The sequence below is a fragment of the Asparagus officinalis genome, chromosome 2 (genome assembly GCF_001876935.1).
Source record: "Asparagus officinalis chromosome 2, Aspof.V1, whole genome shotgun sequence".
Classification (NCBI taxonomy): domain Eukaryota; kingdom Viridiplantae; phylum Streptophyta; class Magnoliopsida; order Asparagales; family Asparagaceae; genus Asparagus; species Asparagus officinalis.
This window is the reverse complement of record NC_033795.1, coordinates 31,580,942-31,596,981: the sequence shown is the minus strand read 5'-3', so window position 1 is coordinate 31,596,981 and position 16,040 is coordinate 31,580,942. Positions and strand designations below refer to the sequence as shown.

General features: G+C 38.8%; 1 protein-coding gene across 1 annotated transcript in view; it reads right to left on the bottom strand.

Annotated features, from left to right (window-relative positions):
• LOC109830629 (neurofilament medium polypeptide-like) overlaps positions 5,854-16,040 on the bottom strand; it is a 15,079-nt gene continuing 4,892 nt past the window's right edge. The window contains exons 3-11 of the mRNA XM_020397944.1: positions 15,457-15,536; positions 15,266-15,325; positions 14,915-15,025; positions 14,751-14,825; positions 14,583-14,663; positions 9,104-9,662; positions 7,471-7,568; positions 7,363-7,393; positions 5,854-6,306 (exon numbers count right to left, since the gene is read on the bottom strand). Coding sequence (XP_020253533.1) covers positions 6,191-6,306; positions 7,363-7,393; positions 7,471-7,568; positions 9,104-9,662; positions 14,583-14,663; positions 14,751-14,825; positions 14,915-15,025; positions 15,266-15,325; positions 15,457-15,525 — 1,200 coding nt within the window. The 5' untranslated portion in view covers positions 15,526-15,536 and the 3' untranslated portion in view covers positions 5,854-6,190. The remainder of the gene's footprint in view (positions 6,307-7,362; positions 7,394-7,470; positions 7,569-9,103; positions 9,663-14,582; positions 14,664-14,750; positions 14,826-14,914; positions 15,026-15,265; positions 15,326-15,456; positions 15,537-16,040) is intronic.

Sequence of the window (16,040 nt, the reverse complement as noted above, 5' to 3'; positions counted from 1 at the left end):
AAATTGTTGCCTTTCTTGTCACTTTCTTGGGGTACGAGTAATTGCCGCCAGACGCCTCCATACTCTGTCAGCGTGCGATGAGCGACAGCGCTGACAACCTGCATACGCTCCCGACCTTTTCTTCTTCTCAGCGTGACCAATCACATCGTACTCTTAATGAACGTGTCCTCTTAATTTCCCGCTAACAGTTCTTAACAAAACCTAACTTCCTTTCTAACCTAGCTAGGAAAGTAGAAGAGACTAACTTGCTCTTTTTTACTCCTCAGCCGTTCAGATTCTACCGCCTGGGTCTTGCTACGTTGGAGTTTGGCTGGCTGTTGAGATCTAAATTGTATTGTGGAAGTAAATATCAGTGAGAATCCATAGCATTAACAATGTACCAGAACAAAGATATCAACCTTCAAATTGCACAAATTCCTAAGTCAAACCATCCAAGAATCGATATCATTTGATGGCTACGGACCAAATGTACTTGATTCGTAACAAAATCAGGTATTTTGGTGGAATTTTGGGAGAGAAAACCTCTGCCTCCTTCATTCATTAACTCGTATCATTTATATACACAATCCTTCCTAAACAACCTCCTAAAAAACAGCTAGAAACAATCAAACGATATCGCATAGAATATCATCTACCTAAAACAGAATATTAGCTACCTAAAACAGAATATTAACTACCAAAACAGAATATATACAATAATAACTCACAATACCCCCCCTCAAGTTGGAGCATGGAGATCACGAATGCCCAACTTGCGAAGTAAGAATGAAAATTGTTGTTGTCCCAAAGCCTTGATAAAAATATCCGCTAGTTGCGCAGTGGTCGGAACAAAACGGGGATGAATATCTCCGTTGACAATTGCATCGCGGACAAAGTGACAATCCACTTCAATGTGTTTGGTCCGTTCATGAAAAACCGGGTTTTGAGATATATGTAAAGCGGCTTGACTGTCGCAATGCAGTGACATGGATGTAACATGGGACACGCCAAGACTCAATAAAACCCCTTTTAGCCATTTCAGCTCACAAGTAGTCATGGCCATTGAACGATACTCAGCTTCAGCAGAAGAGCGAGACACAGTATGTTGCTTTTTCGTCTTCCAGGAAATAGGAGACACACCTAGAAATATCACCCAACCTGTCAGTGATCTTCTGGTCGTTGGGCAGCCGGCCCAGTCTGCATCACACCATGCATGTAGGCGTAAGTCACAGGCACTACTTAGCAAAATGCCTTGTCCGGGGTTTTGTTTCAAATAACGGACAACCCGCAGCGCAGCTTGCCAATGATCCTCCCTTGGTTGTTGCATGAATTGAGACAAAATATGAACACTGTACGACAATTCTGGCCGTGTGAAGCACAAATAAATCAGGCGCCCTACCAAGCGACGATAAGGTTCTGGATCAGCAAGAAGGTCGCTAGTAGACATAGCCAAACAATGATTTTGTTCCATAGGAACACGTGCGGGTTTAGCTCCCAACAAACCCGCCTCAGCAATAATATCCAGTGCATATTTTCTTTGACAGAGAAAAAAACCTTCTGGGCTCCGTGCAACTTCAACGCCAAGGAAATACTTCAAGACTCCCAAATCTTTCATGTGAAAACAGTCACTCAAATAAACTTTAAACTGTCGGATAGCTGAGCTATCATTGCCGGCAATAATAAGATCGTCAACATATACAAGAACACTAAGATGAATGTCGCCTTTCCTCATGGAGAAGAGAGAATAATCAGAGTAGGACTGTTGAAATCCAAAAACCTTCAACGCAGCTGAAAGTTTGGCGAACCAGCAGCGAGGGGCCTGTTTAAGCCCATAAAGAGACTTGTTTAACCTACAAACCTTGCCGGGAGCCGAAACTTGGAACCCGGGCGGTAACTTCATGTAAACTTCTTCTTGAAGGTCTCCATGGAGAAACGCGTTGTGAACATCCATTTGATGAACTTCCCAATTTCTCGCAGCTGCGACGGCCAAGAAAACTCGCACGGTAACCATCTTAGCCACCGGAGCAAATGTCTCAGTGTAGTCAATCCCTTCAACTTGATGATTCCCAAAGATCACAAGCCGAGCCTTATATCTTTCCACTGTGCCATCAGAGTTGTACTTGATTTTGTATACCCACTTGCATCCTAGAGCCTTCTTGTTCTTTGGTAGATCCTCTATCACCCATGTTCCATTAGTTTCCAATGCTTGTATCTCCCGTTGCATGGCTTCCCGCCATCACCCATCTTTTACCGCCTCAGAATATGTCACAGGTTCACGTTCTGCATGTATCACTGTAAGAAACACTCTGTGTCGCATAGAAAAATTGTTACAATTCACGTAGTGTGTAATGGGATAGGGATTACCTGAGGAACGCTGTGGTTTGGGTGTCGATTTGGATGGACTCATTTTCTGTATACAATGTGTAACATAATCACGCAGCAACAAGGAGGGCTTTTTCTGTCTGTGACCCCGACCCAACAATTCCTCCTCGGACATTTCAGGTTCATCATGCTCATTTGATTCCACGTTCACCGCACCAGGCACAACATGATCTGCTCCCCCCCTCACTCCCAAATCGTCATAATCCCCAAAGTCAATAGGTGGATCTTCGGAATAAGAAGGTAGAATCAAGTCGTCTTTACGAAGAGAAGCAAAAGGAAATTCTGTTTCAGAGAACTTGACATCTCGAGAAACAAAGAACTCATGAGCTTCTAGATCATACAAACGCCATCCTTTTTTCCCGTATGGATATCCTATGAAAATGCAACGCCTACTCCGACTATCAAATTTGTCGCCTGACCTCCCTTGTTTGTGAGCATAACAGAGGGAGCCAAAAACACGGAGATGATCATATGTAGGATCACGACCATAAAGAACACTATAAGGGGTCTTTCCATTCAAAACCGAGGAAGGAGTTCTATTTATCAAATAACCTGCTGTTAACACACATTCTCCCCAGAAGTCGATAGGTAAACATCCCTGAAATCGTAGAGCACGAGCAACGTTTAATATATGTTGATGCTTACGTTCTACCCGCCCATTTTGTTGTGGTGTACCAATGCAGGATGTTTGAAAAATTATGCCATTCTCAAGAAAATAATTTTTCAAGCAAGTAAATTCCGTTCCATTGTCAGTCCTTACAATTTTTACTTGTTTGTTGAACTGGCGCTTCACCATGGAGAAAAACATTTTTATAGTCTGGGACACCTCTGTCTTATCTATTAGCAAGTAAATCCATACGGCCCTCGAGTAATCATCAACAATGGTCAAGAAATAGGATGCTCCACAAGAAGAAACATGTCGATAGGGACCCCATAAATCACAATGTATTAATTCAAAAATATCTGAAGCTCTAAAATCACTAACAGGAAACTTTTCTCTAGTCTGTTTTGCGCGTTGACAAACATCACAACATTTATTCAATTGATCCTTATTTTCCTTAAAGACTGCAGCAGGAACCAACTTGATTACTTGCATGGACGGATGACCCAAACGTTGATGCCAGAGGTCCAACGACACCACCTTGTCAACCTTCAAAGCCGAAATGCGCGGAGTCCCCTTGAAGTAATAGAGTCCATCCCGACGTTCACCCGCACCAATCAGCGTCCTCAGAGTGTGGTCCTGCATTACACACATATTTTGAGTGAATAGAACAATACAATTTGAATGATCAGTAAATTGCGACACAGAGAATAAATTGCAAGTTAATCCCGGCACATATAAAACATTCTCAAGAGAAATTCCTCCATCAAGGCTGAGTGATCCCTCTTTGGTGGCCACTGCGTTCTCTCCATTAGGTAGACCGACAGTGCACGGCACTATATCCCTCAAGTTATGCAAATTGCTTAAAGTTCCTGTCATATGATTCGACGCGCCCGAGTCTATGATCCATGACTCTTGCTTACCGGTCATTTTTTCGGAATTGGAATGTTTCTGACTGTTTAGCAGAGTTAGCAACGCCTGTAATTGATCAGTACTCAGTCCAAGTGAGCCCATGTTGTTTCCTTCAGAGGCACTTGTGATTGTGCTTCCAGGGACGGTCTGAGCTGCATAGCTCCTCACAGCACCACGTCCACGTCCTGCACCTCTTTCTGTTCGCTGCTGTGAAGACTGCTGCCCCCCGCTTCGTCCTCCATTTTTCCCTTCGTTACGTGGCCTGTTACCCCACCAGTCAGGATACCCGATCAGTGCAAAGCAAGAATCGGCCTCATGTCCACTACGCTTGCAATGTGAACACACCATAGCCTTGTCTCTTCCATCAGTTCGAGCTCGTACAGCAAGTGCCATGACATTTTCTCGTTCATCTTTGCCGCGAACAATGGCCTTCACTCGTTCCTCTTGAATCAAAGTTGAATACACTTTGTTTAAGCTTGGCAAAGGATCTTGCGCCAGAATATTCGACCTTACCGTTCCGTATATCGTTTCATCTAATCCCATTAGAAACGAGTGCACTTTCTCTTCCTCCCGTTTCTTCTCCAACATCGCACCGAGATCGCATTCGCATTTTCCGCACTTGCACGTAGGTGATTGCTCAAAATTTGTCAATTCATCCCAAAGTTGCTTGAGCTTCCCATAGTAGTCTACTACAGTCATTCCCTTCTGTTTGCAGTTCGCAAGATCTGATTTTAGCTGCTGAATACGTGGCCCATTGGTGACGGAGAAACGTTCTTTGATATCGTTCCACAGATCCTTCGCCACTTCCACATGAGAAATAGTGGAACGAAGAGAAGGTTCAATGGTGTTTCGGATCCAGGACACCAACAACGAGTTGATTGTCCACCAGTCTTCAAGATCCCCTGATGCTTCGTCGGGTTGTTTGATTGTCCCGTCCACAAACCCGAACTTCTTCCGGGCTCTCAAAGCCGTTCGAAATGAACGAGCCCATTCATCATAATTGTCTCCTTTCAATTGGATCTGGGTGATTGAAAGGCCTGGATTGTCAAGAGAAGTAATATCATAAGGAGATATTGTCTTCCTCGTGGTTTCAGGTTTCGATGTTCCCTCTTTGTGGTTGGTCATGGCTCTGATACCATAACAAAATCAGGTATTTTGGTGGAATTTTGGGAGAGAAAACCTCTGCCTCCTTCATTCATTAACTCGTATCATTTATATACACAATCCTTCCTAAACAACCTCCTAAAAAACAGCTAGAAACAATCAAACGATATCGCACAGAATATCATCTACCTAAAACAGAATATTAGCTACCTAAAACAGAATATTAACTACCAAAACAGAATATATACAATAATAACTCACAATAGCATTGTAAAAAAATAAAATTGATTTTCCTACTTGTCAGGTTAGCTTTGAAAATTTCAAGCCAAAAGCGATTTACATTTCTTAAAATTAATTTTCCTACTTGCCACGTTAGCTTTGAAAATTTCAGGCCAAAAGCGATTCACATTTCTTATGTTTGGTTGTTTTGATAATTTATGTAAAAGATGTTTTAAAAAGCTCTGCCACAACAATTTTTTCATGAAACTCATTTCAATCCCCAAACATTTCATGAAACTCATTTCAATCCCCAAACCTCCGAATTTGAGTTTCAAGTCATGAAATAAGTTCTCCTTTTTTTTCATTTTTTTGGTAAACCATCTAAACAGCCCCTCAATTGAATCCTAGCACCCGCAAGATAACAGAACTTTTTTTTTTGGGGTTAACTGTTTATTATGTAGATTATAAGGATACCTGGAGGAGCTGGACTCTTTATATACGGACTTTCTCAATTTCATCAACACCACTGGCAAGCGACTACGAAACATCACACTCTGATATCAAAACATGACAAAGTTATCAACTGACTTGAGCGATAGGCTACAACTGATGACAGGAAGAAGCTGGTAAATTTTGAAGAGTTACAAGACAAGAGGTATCGAAGAGAGGGGAATTGGGCTATTATTGTTCGTTAATCACAATTATTGTACATTTTTCTAATCACAGCCATCTAAAGATACATTCCTAGAAGCAGAGAAAACTATTGCACATTGAGAGCTATTTGAACAACAAGAGCCTTTATTGTACACTGAGCTAGCTAATTGGTTAAAATACATCATCTCTCTATGGCACACATCACTAGCGGAGAAAATTCCTTCAGTGATAAATTGTGATGCTTACTCTACAAAGAAGAGGTTAGTTTCAAGATCAGCTGACTTCGACGATCCCCTATTTGCCACCATCCCCTTCATCTGACTCATCTTCTATATCATTCTAGTTACTGCCTGCATCCTCGCCATCTTCATCATCTGTCATGTTAGTTATTACCTCTTCTATTATGCTCTTTACATCTCCTTTTCTATCTGACAAGCTGACCTTGAAGTGAGTTTCTGCATACAAGTGCAATAGCGTCAAACCACTATCCTGCTTTACATTTGGTGTTATTGGCTCAAAAATAAGGTACTAAATCATCGTGTTATTGTCACAGAATAATCCCCGTGTGTACGCGTGGATTCAAGGTTATAAAGAAGAAGATCGTATGAGTAGTAACTATTAAACCATAATGTTTTATTCAGCCAAAAAGTATTCAGTTTTATAATTTTTGGATGCAAATAGATAAGACCCCACCTAAACACCGAAAATTTTTGGCAATCATTACCATTGGTAAAACGTGACTTGCAGTGTTGAGCTACTCTAAGGGGGTGTTTGTTTCACGTATAAAATCATGGAAAGGCTTGGAAAACTACTAACAATGTCAGAAAATGAATTTTTTTTTCCACGGGTTTCCATTTCTTGTGTTTGTTTCACTACTAGGTTTTAAGAAAAGTTTTCTTAAAAGGTAGGGAAAACGTACTTTTTGGGTGGAAACCAAATCCACCAAACTTGAGAGGAAATGAGCATGAAAGGGATGGAAAGGGTGCAAAATAATAATTAAATAATAAGATTAATGGGAGAGGTTTTCTAGGTGGAACAAAATAATAATTAAATATTTTGGTGGAAACCATTTTTGCCTATTGAAACAAACAAGAGAATCGTATAGAAAACTTTTCCTCCCCATGTTTTCATGCCAAAACAAACCAAAAAAAACTGCTTCTTAGAAACACATGGAAAGGGGTGGAAATAGATTTTTTACAACAAGAAAGGGTTTCCTATTTTTGGAAATGAAACAAACACCCCTAAATTGAAAATCTATATTTGCACAGGGAAAAGTATGACTGCGTGTATGGATGCAAATGCACATGACATGTTGACACGGCGAGTGATCAAACATAGGACTAATAACATTTTAGAGTTCTCTTTCTTATCTCTATTTTTTCTTTCTTTCTTTCTTACTTTCTTTCTTTCTTTCTTTATTCTTCTTCTTCTTCTTTTTTTGTTGGGTTTCTCACTACAGACGACTAAAAGGATTAGGCAATATTAAAAGCAAGAGGTAAGCTGAAAAATACCTAATTGTTTCAGAATATCATTCAAGGTCACCTGCATCAGAAACATTGTTAGGTTTCTCTGAGCAAAATCAAGAAAATAAGACACAGTGCAAGTAACAGACTACTCACAACTTCAAAGTCAACATCTTTCAAGATATCAGCAACCACAGGAAGCATTTCCTCTCTGCTGGGTTTCTTGATGACTTTCTCTAGAACATTTCTTTTTCCTTGTGTCATGCAAACAAGTCGTAGAAAAGGATGTTGTGAGCAATGTTCAAAATCCAAAAAAGGCAACGCTATTAAACATTCAGTACACTTGGGAAAAGTAGAACTATGCTAAATTATGTAAGCCATTATGAACACTCAAAGCTTTGCACTCCTTGCACCATTCAGCCACGTCTTTTAATATAAATCCTTTTTCTTGGTTCTATATCACTATTTTGTAGTTTACACTGAAACCTAAATCAAATTGCCACTCAACATATACTGTCAATCTGTAGGATTCAGCCTATGCATGTGAAGAAAGGTGTTTATGTGCACATGTGTGATGGTAAGGGTTTTCCACTCTTTAATTATTTTCTTTTTTACTTTTTTCGATGGTGGGGTTGGGGTGGGGCTTTTTTCGTGGGGGGGTGGGGGTGGGGGTTGGAGTATCTTGCATCAACTTGCAGAAAATCATTCTGAGTACCATGACATTTTAGAGATGTACCATCTAGGCACCTAGAACTTTAAATGTAATGGATAGAACCTACTGTGATCTAGAAATGTTACATGCCATCTTGCCAACAGGGAAAAAGTCTTGTAATGGATAGGACCAATGTATGATCTATAAGTTGTATAACTAGACACAGCATCAAATTTACATGTAACATCTACCCAGTACCGAAGGGAGGATCTTTCATCAACTATGCAGAAAATCTTTTGGAGCATCATGACATATAACATCGTCCTCTAGAAATGTACCATCTAAAGGTTGAATCTTGCCTATGAGGAAAGAGTCTTTATAATAGATAGGACCATGCATAACCAGACACAACATCAAATTTACATGTAACATCTCCCCCAATACCGAAGGGATCCCGGATGCCATTGACACTAAAGAATATGGGATTTTCACTGATGACCAATAATACATTCTAAGCAAGGGACAAAACACAGGACCAGCAAAATATACACTGTCTGCGCTGCAAACAAAGGGTTCTATCATTAACCTGGATCTAACTTCTGTGAAATTCTTAATCTATAAATGCAGTTCATAAAGATTTAACAAAAAAATCCAGATAAGCTATCAACTTAACATTACTCTTAGGTCACCCATACTTGCTGTCTTACTGACAATGGAAATTGGGGGCAGGAGAGCATGGTAAACCAGCGTAAGTACATGACTATGGAGAACTTACAAGAGTCTCTAGAGAAAAAAGTACATGGAAAAGGCTGAAGATGACGAGATTCTCTATAGATGAGTATGTACATTCTTGAAAACCTTCATAAACAAAGGAGCAAATGAAAACAATATTCAGAACCTTCAGGAAAACTAGTGAAAATTATAATAAAGAAATTAGCAGATTGATGTTTCATCCATAGATATTATCCACATTGCATTAGCACACTAGTAACATAACACTGTCTTTCTAAGCAAGCTAGAGCATATTTGCAGAAAACTACAGTAATGACTATATTCAGAAATACTAAGAAAGCTTTCCAAAAAAAATGCACAGAAATTTTTGCAGGTACTTCACAGATGAAGAAAATTCAAACTCACTTTTTTTCTTGGTGGAAAGCTCCAGTTTTGTGGTTCTTTTCTTGTCTGCCTTTTTCCCCCCAGTTGATGGTTTATCATTATTGCGACCTTTCTTATTATTACCACCTATAGAAGTACTCTTTTTTGAAGATTTTGTAACATGTTTTGGTACTTTTACAGAATCCTTTACTGGAAGACCAGACTTCTTTTTTGCAACAGACTTGATCTCCTTCCTGTTTGGCTCAGTAGATGGTACCTTTTTACTTCTACTTCCTGCAGGTGCCCTTTTTTTGCTTTTTAAAGTTGTCTTCGATTCATCTTTTGGAGCTCTCAGATTGGACTTTAATGTGCTTTTATTAGATTTTGTTGAAGAAGCTTTATTGACAGATGAAATGTGGTCCTTTGTCTTCACGGCACCAGATGCTAGGGGCTTCCCAGAACTCTTTTTCTTGGCAAGTGGCTTGCTTATTACATGATTATTATCCTCAAGGTCACCAGATTTACCTCCACCTTTATCGCGTTTATTAGATTTGGCAGTCCTTCCATTTTGTGCACTGTTATTCGAACTCCTGTTTTGTTTCTGCACACCATAAAGGCCTCTTCCATATCAGAAGGCAGCAATTGAATTCTGAAAGAAATAATTTTCGCAAAACAACATGAGTGCTTAGGTTAATAATAAATATAAGAATGGATACAGCAGAAAATTTTGAATTTGCATACTGCATACATGTGGAGGTCCATTTGAAGGCATGGCTGCCAGGTAGATAGCAGAGTTCAAATAGTGAAATAAGATTGAGTATAGCACAAAATCTTGTATGTGCATACATGTGAGGGCATGGTTCCCAGGTTGATACAAGAGTTTAAAACTTATAACAGAAAGAAATAAAGGTTGGAGTTTAAGCTGGTTTGCTACACATATGCCGTAATCAGTTTCAAAACAGGACCTTGAAACTTTTGGGCAGGTTAGCTTCAGCCTGGCACAGACTCGGTGTATACTTCCAATCCTAGTTGTTGAAAACACAAATCCTAACCAGGAATTTTTATGCATTAACTTTGCAAAAGGGATGCCTGAATCTCCGCATCAGTAATTGCGACTATAGATTTTGAAGGCAAGTAGCCAATGAAAACGGTATGGATTTATCATACAGAATAAAGGATGTTTTGTTGGGTGCAGTGTTTCAAAAGGTGGCACTCACACCCAAGTGCTTAAGTACCTTGTCAGCTAGCCTGTTGATCACTCCTCTTTGCTTTGCTTAAGCAGATGGACATTCTCACCTTATTATTTCATTAATTACACACCATAACACTCTGAAAAGGAGTGCTTAGCATGATAGGCTGGAAATTATTGATATCATTACAACTCCATTAATGTCATAACTGTACAACCAATAGCCTCATGTGTAATTCATACTATAATATATGTGGAACTCTCGAAAATAACACCTTAGTTGTCCTTTATTATCCCATATGTTTAGTAGCAACAAGTAAGCAACCTGTATCACACCTCTTGTGAAGCAATTTTTATATAGTACAATAAATCCATTAAAGTTCTTGCCTTCTATCTTTTTCTATCTTTTTGAAAGCATTGCGTAATCCATAATCTTATTCTTAACCCATAGTTTTGCATGGTTCTCACTTGTGCAGTTTATTTTCCAAGCCTTTTTAGAATAGCATTACCATAACATCCATATTTTAGGTAAAGCTTTTGAGTTACTATCTCCAGAAGGCGAAATAAGCCAATTGTAAGTGAGAGCATGTTAAATCTCTGGGAGCTATTAGGCACTTCCTGTTCAGTTTGGGTCCACACCCACGAGTGTGTTCAACATTTGGTCAATAGAATTTGGCCAAGGGACATGACAATTTTGTCATGTTAGCTCCACCCACTTGTAGTTGAGTTAAGAACTTAAGTCATATAATGGGACATCACAATTTGTTCATGTGAGCTCAACCACTTATGTTTGGGTTGAGAACTTAAGTCATTAAGGGGCTTGAGTTGGAAATGAAGAGTTGGATTCTTTCATGATTTGATATCATTATCCTTTCCAAGAGTGGGGGCTTGGAAAGAGGATGAGAGAAAGGAGGAAAGGAGGTTAGGGTTTGTAGAGAAGCTCACCTTGGTTGATTTGTTTCACATTCTAAACTATTGTAGAGACTTGGATCCTTCTACTTGTGTTTGGGAGATGATTATACAAGTGAGTTGTAGGTCTGAAGCTTATGAGGTAGCCCCTGTATGTCTCCCATTTATCTATTATTGTTCAGGCTCAAGCTTTATAATGCTTTGTGTGTTATTATATACTGTTCTCTTACTGTTGATATGGTGAAAAGGTCTTCTATTGGTTGTTGTGGACACAGGTCTGAGTTGTGGCTAAACCACGTCATGCCGGTTGTTTGATTTGTCATTGCTTGTGTTGTCTTGATTCCACAATAGTATTCATATTTCTCACATTGATCTTAGACTTGGAATTTTTCACTTTAGTTCCCAGCAAAGTGGTATCAGAGCTAGGTCTTCCATAAGGTGTTTGTTGAATTGCTTGAGAGAGATTTCGGTCCGTTTTGTGGTATGATGTATAAAAACACAGGTATGATTGTTAGCCTTATGGAGGAAAACTGAAAGGTATAGAGTGGGAAAATGTTTCCTACAAACACTTGAGATGTTTGGTTGCGACGCATTTATCCGCCTTCCAAAAGAGAATATATCCAAGATTGAGAACAAGTAAAAGCAATATATCTTCTTAGGATATTCAAATGATGGGTTGCAATGTTACAGAAGACACTAGGCGGACTAGGCATTTAAGCCAGTGCCTAGCGCCTCGATGCCTAGGTGTACGCCTAGGCGACGCCCAGACGTTTGGCTATTTTTAAATTATTTAATTATAATAATTGATAAAATATATATTACATTCATATTAATTTACAAAAAATATAGATAGCAATCTTCGATCCACAATAAATCATGCATACTTAAATGCTAAATGGCAAAAATAATAACTAACAAGATTATAGAAAGCACTAGGAGGCCTAGGCATTGGACCCATCGCCGAGAGCCAAGGAGGTTTACTTTTTTTATTTTCTAATTACAATAATTGATAGTAAATGATAATATTATAGAAAGCTTAGGTGTCGAACTGATATCTAGATGGATTTCTTTCTTCATTTAAGTGGTGATCGAGGAGGTTTTGGTAAAGGTCGGAGGAGGTAACGGAGGTGTTCATATTTGGAGGTAAAAGGAGTTTGAAGGAGGTTGGAGGACGTGAAGGTTGCAATATAGAAAATCACAATAAATGCCTAAAGGGTACAGTCAACATAAGCAGACAATACTCCCCTAAACACTTCCAAAACCTACGTGGGCAATTTAGGTATCACCTAGGCGCTAGGCTAGTTAGACGGCCTAGGTACCGCCTAGGCGGACTAGACCGAGGTTTTTTAAATCAGTGATGAGTTGGAATATAGACTATGAAATATGTGAGAGAAAAAAAAGAAGTCAATAAGGAGTGGGTGCAAGATGATGAGGATGCTCATTCTCTTAGACAGTTTTGTTTATTTTGATCTGATTTCTTCTCCAATGGTACATGATGTTGAAGGTGTTCAAGAAGATGGTGTAGGCAATGCCAGTGATGAAGCATCTACATCAAATGTTACTCATGATGAAGTGGGGGAGCAAGTCACATGAACTAACATTTTCACGAAGAGAATGCAAATGATGACCAAGTATTTTTCCAGAGGATTGACATGAATGCTAGATAATTAGTCATTGGCATCACCTCACGTGAGCATTGAAAGGGGGAGATTGTTGGGTTTGGGTCCATACATGCAATTGAGCTCAATATTCAACTTTTGGAATTCGGCCAAGAGACAACAATTTGGTCATGTTAGTTCAACCCACTCGTGGTTAGGTTGAGAACCTAAGTGTATGAAGGCTTGAGTTGGAAATACAGAGTTTGACTCTTTCATGATTCTCTATTGTTACCCTCTCTAAGTGTGGAGTCTTAGAGAGAAGAGAAGAAAGAGAAGAAGAGAAAGAAGAAATTTGTTCAATATTCTACCCTATATTGGAGACTTGGATCCTCGTGGTTAGAAGGTGATTCAACAAGTGGATAGTAGGTTTTGAGCTCATGAGGTAACCCTTGTGTGTTTAATGTTTATCCATTCATTCATTCCATTGTTGTTAGAGGCTCAAGCTTTGTTAAACCTCTAAGTGTTATCGTATATTGTTATCTTCTTGTTGATAAAGTGGAAATATACATCCTTTGTTGTTGTGGACATAGGCATGGGTTGTGACCAAACCACGTTACCTTGGTTGTCTGATGTGTGTTTGTTTGTGTTGTTTTAGTTCCAAATTTGTATTCATTTCTCTCACATTCACCTTGAGTTTGTGTTCCTTCGCTTTGGTTCCCAATATTTATATTGGCTGCTTTACTTTTACCTCACTTTAAAAATTGATTTGATATATTTATCTATCCTTATGAAACGATGAAATCATCAATGTAAACAAGGTTACTAAAAGCGCTAAGTGGCCTAGGCGTAGGAATTGTCACTTGGGCTAGGCATTTTCCTATTTTTATTTTGTAATTACAATCAATGTTATTGAAAGCACTAGGCACAGCTAAGTGTCAAACTGGCACCTAGCGCCTGGGATCTAAGGCGTTCTAGGACTAAGAGGATTTCTTTTTTGTTTTGGTGATGGCGAAGGAGGTTTCGATGAAGGTCGGAAGAGTTGAAGTAGGTGTTCGTAGTCGGTGGAGGAGACCGAAGGAGTTTGGACGAGGTTAAAGGATGTGGAGGCAACAACAACTAACGAACGACCAAGACCTAAGCGGTCTCATTCCCGCAGGCACTCCTAAGACCTAGGCAGGTGCCTAGGTACCACCTAGGCCTAGGCGGGAGCCTAGGTGGGAGCTTTCTTAAAACATTGCCTGTAAAGAATAATTTAGATACAAAAGAACAGACTAAGTTTTAGTTCAGCTGAAGCATTATCGAGTGCAATCTGAATGATACCAATAATCAGACGGACTGTCTCAAAAAGGTATAATTAGCATAGTTGCCCAAAAAACACAACTTAATCAACTTTGGAGACGACGAGAAATAACATAACATCATTTAAAATGCCACCGCAACCCCACCCCCAAAAAATACCCACGCGAAAAACCTCATTACCCTAAATAACTCAGTAGGTTATCAGCAACACTAAGAGAATGCCATATATAAGCATAGTCAATGTTAGAACACCTACTACTGAAAAAAAAAAATGGAACAGTGACAAAAAAAATCAAAATGAAATGAGCACGGAAATGGAACCTAATAAAGACATCAATTAATGGAGATGCCTACTCAAAGCCACCAAGCAAGAAAGATATAGTGCCAATAAGTATCATAATCCATGAACATAACTTTGTTATGGCACAAAAATAATGACCCAGCAGTGCAACAAGGATACATGACTTGCCAAATAGTATCTCCAGATTATAGATACTTACAAAATTATTGATTTGTCAGCTAATACCTTATTTTCTTCCTTATCAGATGCTTCTTCGCTAAATGTTTTCTGATCATCTTCTTCTTTCCTCTTTCGTTTTTTGCCTTCCTGAAGAAAAATTGAACTAAAATGTCACGAAGCCTTCAAACACCAAGGGCTTTAAACAAGTTATTCAACATTGATGAGCATTAAAACCTGTTCTTCAAGTATATCATCTCTGGTGACATAAGGGGATTCGAGAAATTCTAATAATTTCTCTGAGGCTTCCTCCTGAGAGAAAAGTGTAAATGTAAATTGATATTATAACAATAGTAACAAAAGAAAACTGCAACAACAGTATCTGTCAACAAACAATCAACCTTTTTGGTTACTCTCTTATGTACAGGAATATCAAATAATTGACAGAAATCCAGCAGCTTGTCTTTGGTAAACTTGTCAAGCTTCTCTTTCACTTTCATCTTCTCCCTTTCCTGCCACGTATATGCTCTGACTGTTAAATAAATTGTTCAAAAACAAAGTCAACTTCATCTAAAGAGTTAATATTTGCTCAGACGCAATAGGTAAAAAGTACTGACACCAACAAGTATATATCATCAATCAACCTGCACATGACGTAGCCTAGTAGTGAGCACATGATGGGATAAAGAGGGCAAAACATTAGCAATGATGTCAATGTGATAAAAAGAAGATTCGGATGATTTTTATTGTACCTCATTCCCAGCCCAGACAAATCCAGAGAACTGTAAGATGTTCCGTTTCACGTATGTAACCTGAAAACAAATATCTCGATTTATAAATACAGATAAAATATGAAAACATAAAGGTTGGAGCACATGTATAGACCAAAATGCACAGTTGTATATTTCTCGTGATCAGTAGAGCATCATCAGTAGAATATTACATTTGATTTTCTTCCAAAAAGGATTGCATGAAGAACACTAAGGCTGTCATCCGTCTTCCTTTTTGACATCTTGAAAAGCACTGTAATAGTAAGAGATATTAGTAAAGAAGTCATGAAACAGAGTGATAGGCTATTAAGTCTGGATAAGATTGTGACATGGTAAAAAGAAACACTCAAGGACTACATTTCTTACCTATTGTAACACTGCCGGGATATAAAATAAACATCTACAGAGTAACATGGAACTGCTCTAGCTGAAGCAAGATAAATGTATTTCCTATTTCCCATTTGAATGAAGATTTGCAATGAGCATAAAGAATATAAGCAATATATAAGTATATACATAGTAACAATAAAATCCAATTGATCAGTGAGGTGAGCCATGAGCAAGGTTGACTTGAATTAGAACATCATTATAATTAGTAAGCATACGACCAAATGATTGATTTGCAAACCAAATGAAAACATGAACAAATCAAGTCAAGGTAAAAAGGAAGTATACTGCTAAAGGCCCCTCCCACTACACCAAAACTCCAAACTTGTGATGAAGGTTCAGGGTTATAATTTTACCCTAACATGCCCCT